The sequence below is a fragment of the Phoenix dactylifera genome, chromosome 12 (assembly GCF_051530095.1).
Source record: "Phoenix dactylifera cultivar Ajwa chromosome 12, Ajwa_hap1_PhDact_Kaust_v1.1, whole genome shotgun sequence".
Taxonomy (NCBI): Eukaryota; Viridiplantae; Streptophyta; class Magnoliopsida; order Arecales; family Arecaceae; genus Phoenix; species Phoenix dactylifera.
In genome coordinates this window covers 14,652,272-14,673,296 of record NC_143201.1, presented here as the reverse complement: position 1 = coordinate 14,673,296, position 21,025 = coordinate 14,652,272, and the positions used below count along the sequence as shown (strand labels likewise).

General features: G+C 35.3%; 1 protein-coding gene across 1 annotated transcript; it reads left to right on the top strand.

The window, feature by feature from the left end:
• The first annotated feature begins 741 nt into the window (after window positions 1-741).
• LOC103715314 (dihydrolipoyllysine-residue succinyltransferase component of 2-oxoglutarate dehydrogenase complex 1, mitochondrial-like) lies at window positions 742-17,759 on the top strand. Its single transcript, XM_008802897.5, has 13 exons — window positions 742-1,069; window positions 14,669-14,729; window positions 14,820-14,853; window positions 15,056-15,126; window positions 15,250-15,324; window positions 15,416-15,471; window positions 15,588-15,632; window positions 15,757-16,020; window positions 16,146-16,240; window positions 16,511-16,601; window positions 16,681-16,791; window positions 16,949-17,143; window positions 17,227-17,759. The coding sequence occupies exons 1-13, from the start codon at window positions 1,028-1,030 to the stop codon at window positions 17,416-17,418; spliced, it is 1,332 nt and encodes a 443-aa protein (XP_008801119.3). The 5' UTR covers window positions 742-1,027; the 3' UTR covers window positions 17,419-17,759.
• Window positions 17,760-21,025: the final 3,266 nt, after the last annotated feature.

Genomic DNA, 21,025 nt, shown 5'->3' with positions numbered 1-21,025 from the left:
CCTCCAACCAAACATTCTCTAAAAAATGACTAATCTCCACTTTGCCCACTATATAAACTATGGAATGAATTCGTTTACCATCTTTTTATTGCTTGTCATTTCCTCAATCAGATTTGGTCTGTAATCACCTGGGTGATAGAAATCAAGGGCAGAATTCCATCCATCAACTCTCTATGGACTACAAGGAGGAAATGCACAATTCTGAAAGGAGACTTGCTTGCTACCACCTAGCATGCACTATTGTTAGGCCCTTTGGAAGGATGAGAATGGGAGAATATTCATGAATATTCATGAACAATCACATCCCCAACTTTGGATGGATTGGAGGTTTTCAAAAGTTGGTCTCATATGACCAATGCCAGATGCAGAGCAAGCCTCAACCTATCATAGCCTCAACTTCCACCCTCCTTAGTTTGATTACTGTTCTGTATATCAAAGCAACTGTAATCTTTACTTTGTATTTCTCTTTTTCTATAATAAAATTTAGAATGGGTCACCCTCCCTTCTCATCAAAATTAAAAAAATATTTTTTTTGGTATATTAAGAAAATCCTTGAGGTGCCGCTTCTAGCTACTAGCCAAGCCAGGTCAGACAATGTCAAGCCCGAGTGCAGCTCAAGTGCCCTTTTTAAAGACAATGGCCAATTTAGTCTTTAACTAGAATTTTACCAACTCGACTCATTTCTTGGTGGTGGGCCTCGGACTTAAATTATATTTATTTTTAGCCAAACTTCAGGCTAAAATTATTCAAAATTTAATATTTTTTTATGCCCAACCTAATGCATGATTAGCTCTACTTAGCAGTGGTAGCAGTCATTGCTCATCCGTTAAAGGTGGAGGTATGAATAAAGTGGTGGAAGGGAACCGAGACCCGACGCCGCCGAGCCGAAGACCTAAAAGAAAGAAATAATTAAAAAAGAGAGGCGAAGACTTGATCGAGAGGGGAGTATCTGGGGTTTGCCCAAATCGATTTCTCGTCTCTCTCCTCCTTCTCTTCGATTAGCGATCGACGTTAGAAGACCTCGGCCATGGCGTCGAATCTCGCTCGCCTCGTCCGCCGGCCAGTCGCGGTTTGAATCTTCGCCTCCTGCCTTTATATGGATGATGGATTTTTTGAATCCCGTTTCTTGATTCCCAGTGTTTTTGATGTCTTATTAACGATCATTGTCTCTATTTTCTTTGTTTTCGATATTAATCGTGATTTGATCACTGCGATAGCGTTATCTGTGATTAGAAGTCTTTGTTAAACGGTTACTTAATAGGATAATTTGATCTGTATGTAGAGTTTTGATTTGATTCCTTATGCTGGTTATTTTATTTCGTAGAGATATTTGAGACAATGATAGGTCTTAATGTTGATTTAGTGCGAGGTCCAGTTCTATGAATTTAACTGGTCATCTTGAACCAAGATCTAAGCTTAGAGCCGTTTTGATGGTGCTACAGACGGAGGGGAAGTTAAAAGGAGAAAAGAGAAGACCAATCAGAAGATAAAAAAGGAACCTGTTGCCGTATTTCAGACTGTTGAAACACTTTCCCATATTTGAATTGGAATTTTTATTTGGACATGAACTAGGAAAAGTGAGGGGAAGGAAACTAAGCTAAAAGAAATGCATCTGATTAAAAGTTTTAAGTGTTCAGAATACCTTCAATTCCTTTTGGTATGTATGAGTACCTCAAGGGCCATGGACTTTTGCTTGTAATCTAACAAAAAAACTATGGACCTTTTCGGCATTTAAAGCAGCCAAAGAATGAAGTTGTGAGTGTTAACTGTTAACCTTATGATTCGCTCAAGGTTTTAAATGCTTCCGTGGTATGAAAGCAGCTGATTTACTGCAGAGCATGCATATGAGATGTGGATGCATATATAATTGGTATTTAAGAAATATTGAAAAATAAGAATAAAAATGGATAGAAATGGCCCAAAAGTTAGCAATGAATGCGTAAATACTTAAACGAAGATAAATTAATTATACACTTATTTGAAAGCCCATTCTAGTGTAGTATAGAATGCTAACCTAAAGAAGTTAGCAATACCCCCCTATGTTGTATGCTTACATTTCAAGTATGCTAATGCACTGAGCAAATCTACCAATTACAAATAAAGAGGAGTGGGAATAAGAAAAATAGGCACTCGCTAGTATTGGGCTCAGCCTGCATATGCAGGCTGCTTGAGCGTATGTGAGCACCTGATGACCCATTATGCAGTTTGGCCGCCAAGTAGTGTGGTCACTAGAAGCATTTTCATATGCAAGCCCATATTCGGTGACACTGAATTAGCTGGGTAATTATCTTGGTTGGGGTTGTTTGATTAGGAAATAGCTTAAGTGCAAACTTTGTTTAAGGCTTAACTCATAGCCAGTTTGGACCTTAACACATTCAATTTGCAAAAATAAAAGCTGGATTCAGCTTGGCTGAGATTGATAGCAAGCTCGAGTTCATTAACTACTTAGGCAAGCTTGAACATCTATCGTGAAGCTTGGATCAAGCTGAAATACCCATTTCATAAAAGAAGCCAACTACTCAAGTCCGAGACAAGAAACCAACTACCCAAGCCTGAGCAGCTCAATTCGCAGGTTGGCTACCTCGGCTTGTATGCACCTTCACTGGTAACATTTCAACCGTTTTTTTTTTATATGTCTAGAAAATACCACATGGTGGAGGGCAATCTCCTCTTCACATTGGATGGAGAGTTGGAAGGACATAAGACCTATTACTCTTTGTTTTTGTTTTCTCTCTTCCAGAAGTTAAAAAAAAAAGATACTACTGAAAAGTTGTAATATTTTTACAAGCAGTATTGTAAGAAAAAGACAACAAAAGGCATCATGAAAAATATCTCTCGGTTTTATTACTCTTCTTCTTTGGTTTTTGAAAACAAAGAACAAGAAATATATTACCAAACTGCCTAAAATATTATGTCAGACAAGAATTTGGAGGCTTTTTACGTTGATATATCAATTAACAAATGTCGTTTTATTATGGATTTCATTGTTTGGATACGGATTAAGGCCCTGTTTGGGGGAGCTTTTGGAGGGCCAGAAAGCACTTTCTGGCCCTCCAAAAGTACTTTTAGATGAAAAACTGTGTTTGGTAAATTTTTCAAAAAGCTGTTTCAGCTTTTGCGGGAAGCTGAAAACAGCTTTTGGGAGGAAGCTCCAATTTGGAGCTTTTGGGAGGAAGCTGTTTCAGCTTTTTCGGAGAACTGTATTTTTGACAAAAATGCCCATATTAAAATAATATAATTACATAGTTTATCCCTGTATGAACCTAAAAATCTGCTGGAGCCAAGAACCCAAGCCGTCAGACTCCCTTCCGTAAGAAAAGGTATTTTTCTTTTCAATTTTTGTATGCATCTCGTGAACCACATTTTAGAAAAAAAAATTTAATCCTTTTCCATACCTTCCAAAATCAATCTATTGTTTTTTTTTTTATCATCAACCTCGCGGCCCACGCTGAGGTCCTCCTCGAGCGTGGACCACGAAGAAGAGCCCTTGGACCGCGGAAAATTATTTTATGAAAAATTATGAAAAATTATGAAAAATTATTATGGAAAATTATTTTATACTAATAATTATAATATTTTATACTTTTATTTTTGTATTATACTATAAATATAATATCATATTATATTATATCATAATACATTAATATGTTATGTTAAATAATTTAATATTATGTTATATTATGGAAAATTAATTTATACTAATAATTATAATATTTTATACCTTTATTTTTGTATTATACTATAAATATAATATCATATTATATATATCATAATACATTAATATGTTATGTTAAATAATTTAATATTATGTTATATTATGAAAAATTAATTTATACTAATAATTATAATATTTTATACCTTTATTATTGTATTATACTATAAATATTGTATTATATTACATTACATTATAATACATTAATATGTTATTTTAAATAATTTAATATTATGTTATATTATGAGAAATTAATTTATACTAATAATTATAATATTTTATACTTTTATTATTGTATTATACTATAAATATAATATATATTACATTATATCATAATACATTAATATGTTATGTTAAATAATTTAATATTATGTTATATTACCAAATATTAATTTACTCTAATAATTATATTACTATTATGCTATATTAACATAATATTATTTTGTATTACAATAATATTATACTATATCGTATATTTATGTATTAATTTATGTTATGTTTTATCATGTTGTGTTGTATAATACTATGCAATGTCCTTTATGGTAATTTTATCATATAAAAGTACTTTCTCAGTTTGTTTACCAAACACAAAACAAAGTACCACAGCACTTTACGAATGTGGTTACCAAACAACAAACAGCTTTTTATAATAGCTCTACTTCAGACAGCTCTACTTCCAACAGCTCTACTGCCAATAGCTCCTCCAAACAGGGCCTAAGAGATTTACATATGGATGTTATGAAGAGTTTGCTCTTTCATGCCTGTTGTGTTTCTAAATGTTTAGCTATTATTGTTTTGTGGATCATTTGTGTGCTTTATCTTCTATTATATAATTTCTATATTTGTTCTTTATGTTGTCTTCCTAAATCCTAGTTGAATATTTTAAGAATACGAATCTAGCAAAACATATATTTTTGTTTAAAAAAATGAAATTGCATTGGCTAGTGTCTGGTCCAATTGATGGAGGTTCCAAAGCTTGTTGATGTTTGGAAAGAAAAGCTAGATTAGGGGTATATGTGATCATGTAGTATTTGTGCTTCTTCAACCCCACAATGAATCAACCATCATCTATATATAAGAGAGAATGTACAAAAAACATATATTTATTGTTGTTCTTTCATATATGTCAAAAAGTTAAATTTTTTTTAATTGCAATGTTCTTACATGTCTAAATTTTTCAAGGATGTTAATATTGGAGATATTGCTGAGTTTTCAATAATTACAAGTATATAAGAGTGTTTTTGATTCCTGATAAATATCTTGAAGGGGGATTCAAAATATTATTGAATCCAGTGATGATTGTAGAGGTGAAGAGATGGTTATACAACTAGAAAGTTTAGTATCTCTAGATTGTTCTTCCTTTCTTTCATATGAATAATCTTTTCTAAAGGATTAGTCCTTTATACTTGTTCTTTATGGTGTCTTTTTCTTGACTGAAATGTGTTACCTTTAAATTTTCTTGAGCCATCTTCTCTCTATTTACCTAGCCAGCATAGGAGACATAATAGAGATGCACATTTCGCATTGTGCCATTTAATATATGTTTTTTTATAGACCTAATAGAACTAAGGGCCTATTTGGTATTGCTTTTATTTTTTTATTTTAAAAAATAAAATTATAGAAATTGAGACAAAAACAAGTTTTGTACTATTGTTTTTTTTTCTATTTTTAAAAGTCACTTTCATGATTCTAGAAAAAATGGAAGTTCTTTCAATATTTTAAAAAACAGAAATTCATGATTTTTTACCACCAACAAACACCGCCCCACCACCACCACTACCTTAGCCACCATTGCTGTTGCTATTGTTGTCTCCACCATAGCCACCCTCGCCGCCACTGCTGCTACCCCCATCGCGACTTCCGCCACCACCACCACCACTGCCATCACTGTCACTATCGCTACCATCACTGCACCACCACTGCCTCACCTCCATTGTACCACTGCCACTATCATCACCGCCATCATACCTACTACTAACAACATCACCGTCTCCACTACCTTCGCTGCGACTACCACCATGCCCATCACCATTGATATGTTTGTTTTTAAAAAATAGTTGACTATTGTAAACATATTTATATTTTTACAAATTAGAAAAATAGAAATAATTTTTTTTTATTTTTTATTTGTAAAAATTTAAAAATAAAAGTGACCAAATGAAACCTAATTTTATTATTGTTTTATCAATATGACCTTTATCTTGTTAGCTATAGGGTTTGAAATATCTGTTAGACTTATATCTCCTAAACAAAAATAATTCAAACTTTATCATTTACTGCTACTCAGTCTTGCATTGGATGTGTGGCCCATGATTATAATGTGTCAACCAGAAACCATTGTTAGTTACTTTGGAGTTCTTAGCTTGCCTTATTCTTTACATTAGGAGATTACATGCTATTGAGACTTTTTATAGGATGGGTTGCTCTAATTTATAATTTAGTTATTAAGTAGCACTGTAGTATTGATTTAATATAGGTTCCAACTGCTACGTATTAAGGGGTAGCCATGCTCACAAACTTAATTGTTGATTATTATAAATCATGACTAAATTCTATTTCTACCAAGGTCTGCCGAATCGGTATCGAAATCCGTATCGGTCAGCGGACAGGTCATTACAATACCGGTTCGGTACTGTACCAACACACGGTATGCTTGGGCATACCGGTACATCTTTTTTTTGGAGTTTTTCAAGTTGATTTAATTGATAATCAAACTTTTTGAACTTTTTTCAATGATTTTAAGTCTAATATGATATTTTTTTAATGTTTTTTGATATTTTTATGATTCCAATTTAACCTAAATGATGTATCTTTCTGTTTTAAAATGATACAAAATATAAAATGATTAGTAAGATGTTGCATGCTACAAAAAGCAACATAAAATATTCTCAAATCAAATAGTAGGATATAAAATATAAAATAATACAATCGATTATATGTATTTAAAGTACAATATATATACTGATATCTACAATTTCGTCGAGTGACGATCTCTCTCGTAGATATCTGGATCATTAGCATAGTCAGGAGGCACATTAGCCCACCGTTCTAACCAAGAAAGATTGTAATCTTCTATGTTCATCCTATAAGAAATGCGCTCCGGATTATAAATACTCTCGATTCGCGAAGCTCTCGCTCTGAGAGGTGTCCTCTGGCTGATAAAATGGTTGCTCCGAGTTACGTAGAGTAGTAGCTACCGAAAGATGCCTCAGACGCACTATATCCATATCCATATTCTTATGGATCATAAGCTGTTTGTGGCTGCAGGTAATAAGATCTAGTATACGATTCAGAACCTGATGCGTCTATGGATCTACTCTATGTACGAGGTCATCTGCAGTTGCATCATGTTCTTCTGAATGACCTCGAGGAGCCTGTCTCCTATATGCAATCGGATCATCGCAGGCTTCACCAGATCGTGCACCATGGTCTCTATCCTGTGTAGAATGTGTCAACTGGGACTCATCAGTGAATCAAAGACCACCATGTAGCTGTCTCATAAACGGTGGTGTCATGTCCTCCACTTTCTTTCTAGTCAACAGATCCATGACCACCAAAATTGCTGCTTTTGGTCTATGAATCTATATAAACTGGCTCCTCCACACTCTCCATTAGGGTTGCAGGTGCCTTTTGTTTTTCTTTTTTGGTATGTTGGCAGCTTTTTTCTTACTCTTCGTGCCACTCGCTGCATGCTTACTCTTCGTGCCACTCTGCCTACTTATCCTTCGTGCCCCTCTCTGTCTGGCTATGCTGAGAGAATATATGTTACCCTTCTAACCAAGTCGACCGAGTAGCGTAATAGTCTCATTTAAGCATCTCTCAATCATATCTTTAAGAGGATCTCTCGGACAAAGAGTCATGTGGTGACCGACTCTCCTATGATTGTGGCTGATCAATTGGAAGGATGCATGAAATATTGCTCTCTGTCCATTATCCTGCATCGATCCTAACCTTGCTGGCTACAAAACTGACTGGTCGTGGAGGCGATCCTCGCTCATAAGCCATCCAATCATAAGATCATTCTCATCATCAACGAAAGCACTATGGATCAGATCTGTGTACTTTAGCTTCATTTTTTTTTGAATGCACTTCAGCCGCAACCTTAAATTGTAGTGAACATATATAAGTTTATTGAGGTGTTTCTATGTCAAATAGTTTTTTTGCTTGCTGTGGATGAGGACGAAGGTGGACCAGTTGTGCTCACAGTCGCTCGAAAAGACCGTTTGGGAGAGGATCCGGATAGCTAGCCACGTAAGATTTTTCGCAGACAAGCCAAAATAAATCCACCATTTAGCTGCAAAAATATTGAAAAAAATTACATATAATATGGTATCATATTAGTAATCATCTAACGCCAAGTAAATGCCCTCCTGATGTGTAATATATCTAGATTCATACTTTTTTTTACTTACGATAGCTGCCGAAACTCCAAAGATGTTAGTGCCCTCTCTAAATATTTTAGTCTGTGAAAAAAAATGTATTGTAATATATTAATAATTAAAGATACCAGTTAACTTATACATGTTACTTAAGCTAACTTGCCTCTTCTAAACATAGGGTTGCGACTTTTGAATTAGGCTCCATCTTGTAAATCACATTACGCAGAGTGGCCAAAAGTTCATCATCCATATCGATTCTAGCTACGGTGTACTGAAATCGAGGGTTCAGGTAGTATGCTATAGATAGAATTCGTTTTTGTCTTTAGTAAAATTGTACAAGTTATGGGTAGTTTAATTTTCAATATTCATGCTTACCCGCTAGATGCAAGTTCCTACCTATCTGGTAGTCTAATCGCTTCAATGATATCGATTTACGCTTAGGCATACGTTGGATTTGCTTTTTTCATTTGAATCTTTGTCCACTGCATCATGTGATATAAGAAGCCCATCTCGGGGTACCTCTTACTAACCAAGATCCAATAGCTCGCCACATATCCTTATTTTTATCCTTCAACATTGTGTCAACTTCCTACTGCTTCAAATCTCTGATGGGGAACGTATATGGATCTAAATTATGGATTGTTGCTCCTGGTGAAATCTTTTTGGATAACTTCTTTTTGCTACCAAAAGGCTCCAATATAGATGCAATACTGCCACTGCCTCTGCTGACGGCCTCCCTGATTGAGGAGGTTCTCCTGAACTTTGGATCTGCCCTGTTGCTCGTAGAACCGGAGCTCGACACGTAGTATGAGGGCCCAAATTGAGCCCTATGCCTGCCACCTCATCCAGGCTCGCTTACATGGCAGTCTGGATCTGTGCCTCCTCGTCATTTGGAGCGGACACCTTCTCTAACTTCCGAGAGTGATAGAAAGGGAGCTCTGCCGATCAGCGGTCCACCGTCGCCTTCTTTTTGGAAACTCTCTTTTTTGTTGCTTTGAAATCAGCAAAGTGCTTCTTCATCAACTGTCGAACCTCCTATGGGCATGTCCAACATATAAATACATCGGGATAACCACCAGCTAAGTGCTGCTTCAACATGGCTACCTTTCTTCTTTTGAATTGTGTTGCATCAGTTACACCAGTTGCACTTTTAACGGTGTCGACCCGAGAGCATTTGTCCATGATCCCAACCAATATTACGCTTTGGCTTCATTTCTGCAGGTTTATAAACTACATCAATTTATCAATTATTTAAAAATTGCAAAATTTTGTTATAGTGAAGATACTTTTACCTCAGAAAATGCATCTAATTTATCTAATACATAATACGAATATTTCATATTTTATTTATTTATTTATTTATTTTTAATATTTTTTAAATTTAAAAATATGTTTAAATATCATAAATTCAAAAAATATGTTTTCTACTTCAGAAATTACTTCTTAATTATGTAATATATACTACTAATTTTTCATAATTTTTGGTATTAATTATATATTTTAATTATTTTAGAATTTTAAAAATAATTTTTAAATATAAATATTTTTTAAAAAATAATTTCAGCTCAGATCTATGTAGAACCTAAAAATGGATGATGCATATATTTTTCTAGGCTCTTAGGCATGCATCAAATGATACTTATTTCTCATTTTTTCCAAATTTAGGCCTAGGCCACTATGCATGTGATCACATTAAAACTTGAATAAATAGACACCAAATTTTGCTGAAAAATAGCTTGCATGCCTCTAAATACACTTTTACATTTTTTATTTTATTTTTTTTATTTTTTAATCCAAAAATATATTTTAATTTTTAAAAATTATATATAATCTAAAAATTTAAAATTTCTATGTCATCGTGTAGATCATCCATAGATCTACAACATATAATAAAATCAAGCCCAAATCAAAAATTTTGGCATAATCTCTTCTTATTTTGCAAATTTTGAGCTATTTTTTTATGCCAAAAAAATAGGAGTAAGATAGAGCAGAGGAAGCACATCTTATTTAAGCTTGGATCTTCCTTTAATTGCTCTGAATTGGTGTGATTTCGCAATTGATGGGAAGGAGGAGTCGTTAGCTCGTCTTATAGCTAAACAAATTTCATAAAAAACCAGTTGGGAAGGCGTTCGGCCTTTCCAACACTTTTTTATTAATAAAAGAAGCAGAGGAGGGGGGCCGGTTCCGTTCGGTTCGGGCCTTTTCTGGCCAATTCTAGTCGGTTCGGAACCTGTTTCGGCTAATTTGGGCCGGAACCGATTCCAATAAGCGAGCTGACCTAGTGGGCTGATTTGAGGCCGGAATCAATTCGAATAAGTGGACCCGATTTCCTATCGGGTCGGCTCGGTATAGGCCAAATCGGACGGTTCGATCCGGTTCGGCCTACCTCGATTTCGACTATGGATTCTATGAACCGCCTAGATTTTTTTTCTAATGTAATATTTTTTTATCATTTAGTTCAACTTTTTAAAGGTCATCAGGATCATGCAACCTAATATTCTTGTATGCTTGTAGCATATACTTTGTTAACCCATGCAAATAAATAAGGTAAATTAAGTCGTATTGTATAGTTAAACCAAAAGCTTTTATGATCCATTAGGACATGAATCTTGGATGGGTTGCCTCAGTAATTAACTCAGAAAGCGGGTTCAGGAGAGGTTCCAACAACTATATGATTAGGGTCATCTATGTTCATGGAGTTACTTCCTATGTATTATAAATCATGAATAAACAATATATTTTCCCTCGTGGATTCCATGGATAACTTGGTGTACTCCTTAGAAATTTGTTTCTAGTGTTAGCACCTCTATTCTTTAGTTTTTTAAAAGCCATCAGAACATTACAGCATGAGATCCTTGTACACTTTTGAGTTTCTTTTCCTTTAGCATATGTTGTTATTAGCTTATTCAAGTCTATGTGCCATGTGGTAACTTAAATTGCACTAGTTAGTTAATTGCTCATGTAATGGTCTTGATGATCTGTTCAATTACAATAGTCCAGTTCAAAATCTTAGATCCACTTTCAGTCTTGGTTAAGCTTGTTGAGTTTTGGTTTTGGCACTTTTGTTACTTTAATTAAATGTTGTAACATAAATCTATATTTGAATGTCAACTTGATATAACCATCATGCTGATTACCGATTATCAAAATGTTACATATATTATACAAAGTGGGAAAAAAGATTACTAGACATATCTCATTAACTGTCTTTAAAATTTAAGCGAAGATCTAGAAAATTTGATATTACATTTTGTAAATTGGCTATCAAGGGAGCTTGATCTATCCCATAGACTTATTTTCTTCTCTTCCTCCCATAAAGAAGAAAATGAAATAGAAACCCAAAAAGGTTTATTATAATCTAGGAAAATTTACCTTTCTATTGATTTGACAAACTCTTAAATGCTTCCATTTTTCTGAATACCATGTTTACTCATAAGAAAATACTCTTTAACTATGAATTTATTATCCATGAGTATCCCTTTTTTATTTAAATGAGAAAATGAACCATAAATTGACCTTATTCATCCAAATATACTTAAACATTCAAGAAAATGACCTCAAAACTATGCTAAATACCCATATAATCAATATATATAGCATGTGTGGTCAGTTTGGTTCAGTTTCTGCCTGTATTTGCTGAAATGGGATTGAAATTGGTTGGTTTTGGCTGAAACTTTCCAAAGCCGAGCAAAACCAAGTTTCAGAGTTCAGTTCTGTCTTGGTTCAAGTCAAAACTGATTCGTTCTCCTTGACATTTTGAACCTTAGCAATTGTATGCTTTAGTTAGTTAAGGGAACAAGTCAGCCAAGTAAGATGCATTGACTGCAATCAAGAATTTATCAACGAAAAACTTGAATTCTTGGCTTGTCAAAAGATAAGTTGTCAATAGTATGTCCTACCCCACTGATTAACATGTTTGATGTTGCTTTCTAATGTTCCAAGAACACAACTTGAGGCTTTGCCGGTGAGATCCGTTTCCAATTATTGCAGTGGTTAGTTACCTGAAATGGGACTGAGTGTGGAGCGGACTTGAGTGTGGGTGTAGGTAGAAGAAAATTTTAGAATAAAGAAGTGCTTTGGAAGCAGATATAAGGATGAGTTTTTGGAGGTATTCAGAAGCTTGTAGGGCACCCTGATTAGAAGTTTCTTGCTATTATAGTGCACAGGTATCTTTCTTGACTAACAAGTGTAATAATTGTGCCGTAAGTTATTTCAAGAATCAGTAGATTCCTCCTTATCATGTATTGGTAGGACGGATGCAACTGCCAGATGATAGAAACTTATTTTGAAGAGCTGCATTCTTTGGTGTTGTTGCACCTTGAGTTTTTGACAAATTATATTAGGAACATGTGAAAAATTGGTGGAGCTCCTTTTAGTAACACGTATTTTAGAATGTTGTTAGAAACTTATTTTGCACCTTGCTTTTTGATAAATTATATTAGGAACACATGAAGAATTTATGGAACTCCTTTCAGTAACATGTATTGCAGAATGTTGTTGTACAAGATTTTCTACTTTTTAGTATCAGTACTAACGGTATTTGAATTATAGAAACTTCATGGAGGGTTTTCAGTGAGCAGGAAGATCATTTTTTGAGGATATCAAGACTTTTGAGTATATAAGAGCATGTTGTTGTTAATCAGTTGGAGTCATACTTAAATGGGTCGATGTTGAGTACAGATATAGTTAGCACTTGAAATAAAATAGTTGCAAATTTGGATTCTATCATCTTACATGCTCATTAACGTCATCTTACCCAAGCACAATGTGCAAGCTCATCAATGCAAACTTAAAACCATCAGCCAGTCACCAATTTCTTCCATTTTCAAAATTACTTTGTCGACTAATGTCATTGTTCTTCCCTACACTGTTGATTCTTAAGTTCCGCTGATTCTTCTTTCCTGCCCATTTTAGCAAATTCTGCTGAAGATAGAGAAGAGTCCTAGGAAGAGAAGTCCTGGATGGAAATGAAGATGCAATGGGCAACATACCTTCTACAAGGAGGAAAAGGAGAATTAGGTAGCATGGAGATGGGGGTAGCAGTACACAATCCAACTCCATTTAGATTTTTGCCAACTTTTGGATGAAGCATTGCAACATCCAATTGATGCTAAGTTGTTTGGCTTCCTTGACAATGACCTAAATGGCCCCAACTTCTTGTAAAGTCCCAGATTGCATTCCAACTAGATCAAATCCTTTTCTAGGTTAACTTTTCCCTTATATCTTCTGCTTTCAGTCATTGTTTCTGTAGATAATACATGCAAAAAGTCATAAGATCCTTTGATGGACCTCAATATGTTACCAAGTCTGCTTACTGGGTTCTGGTGTTCCTTTAATTGAACTATAGAATATTTGGGATTTATGCATCCTGGTTGGTATGAGGCATTTGTATGTGTATGGAAGTTATGAGCAATGTTCTATTTTCTTCTTCTTTGATAACCTTGACTTGGACCCAGAACTTTGCTTAAATATAATATGTTGGAGCTGAGTAAAAAATCATAAGATCCTTTGATGGACCTCAATATGTTACCAAGTCTGCTTGTTGGGATCTGGTGTTTGTTTAATTGAACTATAGAATATTTGGGATTTATGCATCCTAGTTGGTATGAGGCATTTGTATATGGAAGTTATGAGCAATGTTATATTTTCTTCTTCTTTGATAACCTTGACTTGGACCCAGACCTTTGCTTAAATATAATATGTTGGAGCTGAGCCTATATTCTGCTATTAGAGTTGGACTGATTCATACACAAACACAGACTTAGACCCAATATTTAAGCCAAACCTGGGTCTGGACCTGAAGAGATGTGCGTTTTGTCAAGTCCAACCATTCACAGCCCAAGGCTTAATGTGTCTGTTCCTGCCCCATCATAAATAAGAAAACAGATGAGCCCACCTGTTTAGTATTGTGATGTTAGTATACATATTCTAATGTGGGAGGTTAGTTGTACAACTATTTACATCTAGAGTTGGAGAATTGCTGAAAGTTTGAATAGTATATCGTAATTGTTTGAATGTTCCTATCGGAACTCTCCACCATTGATAGTTGCATAACTATTTATAATATAAAGTCTGACAATTGCAGAATGTTTGAATAGTATATTATAATTATTTTGATGTTCATATCAGACCTCTCCTCCATGAATGGAATTACCAGATAGCATGCATTTAAATTTTAAGGTCTCCTTTTACCAGTTCTAGAATCTAGATATTGCTGAAAACAATATAATTCTTGTTAAAGTCACAGCTGCAAAAACAAGCTGGATTTATTTTTGATATTGGTGTTCCTTCTCTTCTGTTAGCAATTACAGTACTGAGGTTCTTGCTCTTGAGGTTAAAGGCTGAAATTCTATTTTTGTAATTATCTTTTAAATGTTCTGGACTGGAGTTTTTTTCTTAAAAAAAAAAACTATAGCTCATTTTTACACATTCTGTTTTTAAGTTCATTCTGTTCTTTGTGCAACCATCAAGTTGTAAATCCCTCCTGTGATGTCACTCGTCATAATTGCTTTCAATCAATCTGCTACCTGTCTCGGATGAGGCTTCTTAACTTTCTATTATCCTAACATCCTTGCAGTCACTTTTGCTGTTACAAAGTTACAGGCATGTTCGAAACTTCAGCCATCATGTCTTCCCAGGTGATATTGTATACTAATATTGTATTAGTTTTTGTTTTTTCTTGATTTTTTTTCTCCGAGCTGAGGATCTTAAATCATGTATTGTTTCAGGTACCTGGTATCCATCTGGCTCAAAACCTATGAGGTCAGCAGTTGAATGTACCTTTAATTGTTCTTTCAAGCTATTAGTTTGGTTAGATTTGACGTGCTACTTGGAATCATATTTTGTTGACTTCTGGTTATATTTGAGCCTTTTTTATTATGTTGATAGGATGATAAATCAACTCTCCTGCAAAGTATCTTTTGTTTGCTTCTTGGCTTTATTTCTCAGAAATTATCAATCGCAGGGAAATTATTCGGTTACTTCCAAGGAATTCTCCTTACCAAGTATGCAGTAGGTCATTTTCTTCAGAAAATGGTAAGCAGGTGCATACAATTCAATTATGTCAAATTACAATCTCTTCTGTTTCCAGAAAAAGTAGTTGGCAGATATTTAACCTTTGTTTTTGAACTGTATGATTTCTTTTGTTTCCTGGTGAAGGTGACCTTATTGACGCAGTTGTTCCATTTATGGGTGAATCTATTACTGATGGAACGTTAGCAACCTTTCTAAAGAGTATGCGTCTTTCTTTATTCTTGCTTCTCTCACACAAAATAATTGAGATTGCCATTGCTTGGGCCTTATGGGTATGATACATGTGGAACAGAACCTGGAGACAGGGTTGAAGTTGATGAACCGATTGCCCAGGTTGAGACTGATAAGGTATGTCTGCTTTATTAAAATGCTAAATGAACTACTTCTCTCCCAAAAATAGAACTAAATTGTTACCAAGAAGAAATCATATTTAGAACATTCTATAATTAACTAAATTCTTCCAGGTGACTATTGATGTTGCTAGTCCTGAAGCTGGGGTTATTGAAAAGGTTAGATTTGTTGGATCTATTTGTGGTCCAAATGTTGTTCATTTGTATTATTGTTTCCCATGCTTTTTTAATGGAGCTGGCTATTGATTGTTGTAAAACTGGTTTTGGCATTTACTATTGGCAGTTTGTAGCCAATGAGGGTGATACTGTGACACCAGGAACTAAGGTTGCTGTGATCTCAAAATCTGCTGCCAATGTAACACATGTAGCTCCATCAGAGGAGAAACCTAGTAAAGAAGCTGCTAAACCATCTCCACCTGCAGAAAAAGAGGTTGAAAAACCCAAAGTGGAACCTTCCATCGAAGAAAGACCCAAAGCACCTTCTCCTGCACCTCCCAAAGCCACTGCTTCTGAACCTCGACTTCCTCCTAAGGAAAGGGAAAGACGAGTAAGTTCCATTGTTTTTTCTTTTATTATTAATTATTTGTAAGGTACACTGTTCTTGGATGCATACTGATAACATGGATGTTCTACTTACCCTTGGAAACCTTTTCGTTGGATATTTGATTTCAGGTTCCGATGCCAAGGCTCAGGAAACGAGTTGCTACTCGATTGAAGGATTCTCAGAACACATTTGCATTGCTAACTACATTTAATGAAGTTGACATGTAGGTGATGTTGCTTATTAGCTTTAAGATTGTTCCTCACCCATATGTTAGCATGTATGATTCGAGCTATTGATTTTCAGCTTTATGTGCAGTTGATTATGCTTTAATATTCAAAATGGCATGATACTTAACAATTTAAAATTTCAGAAAAAGGAAATAGAAGGAACTTTCCAAATCCATTAGATGCTAATTTACTTGGAGAGGACTGTTCTGGTATTTCTTGTATATATTGTTTTCCTGGATGCTATTCTGATGAATTGTTCAACGTAGGACCAATTTGATGAAACTTCGCTCTGATTACAAGGATGCCTTTGTGGAAAAGCATGGTGTGAAGTTGGGACTCATGTCAGGATTTGTTAAAGTATGGAGTGTCTCAGAACACTGCAAAGTCCTATTTTGTTAATAACTACTACTTACACATCTCACTCTATGTTATGCAGGCAGCTGTTTCTGCACTGCAAAACCAGCCAATCATCAATGCGGTCATTGATGGCGAGGATATCATATATCGAGAGTATATTGATATAAGCATTGCTGTTGGCACACGTAAGGTTTGTGAATGTGTTTTCTCTATCTGGTCATTCTGAAATCGTTTCTGGTGAAAGTATTTTCTTGTGTTAATATTTGGACCTTTAAGAGTATATCTGTAAACTTCTCTATCATGACTTGTGGTCAAACCAATTAATTTATTCTTTTTTCCATAAATAGGGCCTGGTGGTGCCAGTTATTCGTGATGCTGGCCAGATGAATTTTGCAGAGATAGAGAAAACAATTAACACTCTTGCTAAGAAAGCAAATGACGGGACAATCTCAATTGATGAAATGGCTGGAGGCTCATTCACAATATCTAATGGTGGAGTTTATGGAAGCCTTTTGAGCACACCAATAATCAACCCTCCACAAGTATGCCTCCAAACTACTCTATTATTTTTAATGTTACCTTGTTGGTTTGACATTGCAAGCACTGACAAATGTATTATATGCAGTCGGCTATCCTCGGTATGCATTCCATTGTGAACCGGCCAACGGTTGTGGATGGTATGATTGTCCCAAGGCCTATGATGTACATTGCATTGACCTACGATCATAGATTGATTGATGGGAGAGAGGCAGTCTTCTTTTTGCGTCGCATCAAGGATGTGGTTGAGGACCCTCGCAGGCTTCTCCTTGACTTATAGATGCACCTAAGCACCTAGGAAGTAATCCTTAATCCCGTGTTTTTTGTGCCAAATAATTTCCCACCAAACTTAAAATTTTGGTCGGCTCAGTTCTTTTAGCTCAACTTTTTGAGTCATGTTGTGTTGAGGGTGAGAGACCCGATGGCCCATGTCTGAAGTGATGCTTTTGATTCATCACACTTCTGTTCTGTTTTAACAGTTTGGATTCTGTAACTTTGGATTGTTCAAGAGGGGCAATTATTATTCCATTGTATGATAAGAGAATTTTCAGAGAGACAAGTTGTGATTCGCAGCATGATGCATTCAGCAAGTGTAATAGAATCACAGCCATTTTGTTGTTCTTTTCCTTTTTCTCCTGTTTTTTCTGGTAAGATTTAGCGCGCTTCTATATAGAGCTTCAACCATGTTGTGTTTTTAGTAAGGTTGCATACATTTTGATAGCCATTTGATGTTAAGAAGTTATTAGTTAGTTTTCTTTTCTTTTCTTTTCTCTTTTGTTTACTGTGTAAAAACCATTGGTTTGATTACCAAGAGTTGGATATGAACTCTTTTTGCCTCATCTGATCTTCATTGCTTCATTCATGATAACTATCAATAACGTTTTCAACAAAAGCACTGATCAGTACACGATAAAAATTCCACTTCAATACAAGCCAGCTTTTGTTATGAGTCGAACAGTTTTTATGGGAATTAATATAAGATGGTTTCTGCTTTATATTTCTTGACTTTTTAATGATATGTTATTTTCTAAGTCATTTTTTCCACTTCCATACCTCAAGAATGTCTACAGTAATTTGCTACTATATAGTTGTGCAATGTTTAACATCAATTTGTTGTTCCTTGTACGAACGAGCTTCGTGTGTGATCGGTTAAATATGTATTCCATCCACCATTTGATTTCCTCGGTTCTGCAGAAAGCTCTTTGTTATCGAGAATTGTTTTTGCAATGAATCTGATACTAAGTTAGATGATTGCTGAATCCATCAACTGATATTTGAAAATTCTTCCATAGCTGAGCTTGCTGTAGTGGAAAAATGCTTGTTTATAAATTTTGAAATTTGATCGGTCATCGAAACAATTTTTCTGCATGTGTGATGCAAGGAAAATATGAATAGCTATGATCATTTGAGACGAAGTATTAATGGTTGTGTACACTCTAATTTACCGTCTCTTTCCTAGGTAAGAAGAGAACTAATTAAGGAAAGAGGACTTCCCTTGTATTGCGTGATGAAAAGGGGACCGAAATGACAAAATTCCTATGGCCTAATTCTTGCTAGCAAGAATATGTATAAAACGCCTTGTAGGACACTAGGACAATGCTTGTGGACGAAGCGAAGCACAAGACAGTGGATGGAGGTTAAGTACCTTCAATTATAATAGTAGAGATTTATCTAAGTTGCCCTTTTGTTTTATTGTAGAAAGACCACAGACTACATAGTTATATTAATGGATATTTAGAGGTGAAGGAGATAGTTTGTTAGGCTGGTAACATCTCTTGCTAATCGGATCAAAGATTTGGATTTAGATCCTCATGACTTCATCAAGGTTTAGGATGTCATAGGTGTTTAAGGTAGGTCTCCCTTGTTGTGTAGACTATTGCTTGTTGACTTGTCCTATCAAGGAAAGAAAGACACGATGGTCAACTGTCAACAGCAAGAAGTATTTGTCAAGGGGAAACGGGAAATCTACAGCAGTTAGTTTCTCTGAAGGCTTGGGAAAAAACCCATGCCGAGGAAACTGTATACGGAGCTCCAAGATTTGATGCTAGATTAGTTTCATCAGGCATCAAAATAAATGAAGCTGAGTAACCAAGTGATCCCAAAAGCTTAACCTAAACAACTTATTCGGAACCCTCAAATGAGTCGAGACACAACCAGGATAATTTAAATAATTAATTAGTATAAAGAAGATTCTAACTTATGAACTAATTGATCGAAAAGCTTAAGCTGATCGGTAAATGATCAGCAATATATATGAGGTTTAAGCATTCATAGCATGTGAAAAATGTTATTATGCATATGCATGCACTTTGCCAGATACTCCGTTAGGTTTAATTCCAAAACTTAAACTATTTGTTCATCTTTTAAGTTTAATTTCAAAACTTTGCAGCAATTTTTCTTAAAATTTTATAAGGAGTTATTGTTAGAAGACCCTTGCCAATATGGTCATTACATACTTATCCCCAGAAATCACTTTTTGCATATATACCCCTTCCGGTCATCTTGTTGTTCTTAAGAAAAATAGTTACCTATTTTTTGGCAGGTGGTATTAATAAATAGTTAATTTAAGTATTAAATGCCCACATTACCCTTTATTAGTCCCTTGAAAAAATTAACTTTCAATTTGTATCATAATGAGTTACTTTGCATTATGGATGCAAATAGTGAAATAGTTGTTTCACATTTAAAATAGCTATTTTTCAACACTGTTAGCCAAAAATCTAACAACACACACACACACACACACACACACACACACACAGAGAGAGAGAGATATATATATATATATATGCGCATGCGCACAAATAGTCATTTTGTAGAGGTAAATATGCAATAATTTATGTCTACAGTGAAAAAAAATAACCCAAAAAAAAGTTGTGCAATATCGCAACTCTTATTTATTTATTTTTTTTTTATTTTCTTTTGATCTTTAGGGTTCATGATCTAGAGGAGACATTGTCAAAGACATTGCTAAAGAATAACTGAGCACACAGATTTAATCCCGTTCGGCGCAGTCTGCATGCTTTGGCGCTCCATCGTCGTGAACAGTTATAGTCATCTTCCTCACAAGCTCCCATTATGCCATTGTTCTCCTTGCCTGCATCCCTTCCAACATTGTTTCAACCTTTTGATGAAGGATAAAGGAGTTCTTTTGTTCCCCACGAACATAAGGCTATGATAGGTTCTTCTTGCCAAAAATGAACAAGTAGATAGCTTGTTCTGGTAATTTTTGGCTGGTGACTCTAAGGGCCCAAATTTGCTTACCATCTCTATAACAACCAAGGACCTTACCCAAAATGGCTAGCCAGAAGGTATTATTTAGGTTTATTAATCCTGTATAAGTACTCAAAATCTACCCAGCGAATAATCGATATGGAACTAAACACACACCCGCACGGGTCCTCACATACTTCCCCCATTCAAGCCCTGATGTCCTCGTCAGGCTAAGAGTTTAAATCTATTCAAATCTAATCACAAATATCACGATCGGCCCGTGGTCAGCCTTAATGGATCCGTACTGAGTTCACATAGGTTATGGGCTGGATCAGCTCTGATACCATTTGTAATTATGTGAGGACCCGTGCGGACGTGTGTTTAGTCCCACATCGGTAATTCGCTGGGTAGATCTTGGATACTTATACAGGATTAAGAAACCTAAATAATACCTTCCGGCTAGCCATTTTAGGTGAGGTCCTGGGTTGTTACAAATAGTATCAGAGCAGACTCGACCCATAACCTATGCGGACTATGAGACACTGCAGCACGGATCCATTGGGGCTGACCACAGGCCGATCATGGTGTTTGTGATTAGATTTGAATGGATTTGAACCCTTATCCTGACGAGGACGTCAGAGCTTGGACGGAGGGAGTATGTGAGGACCCATACA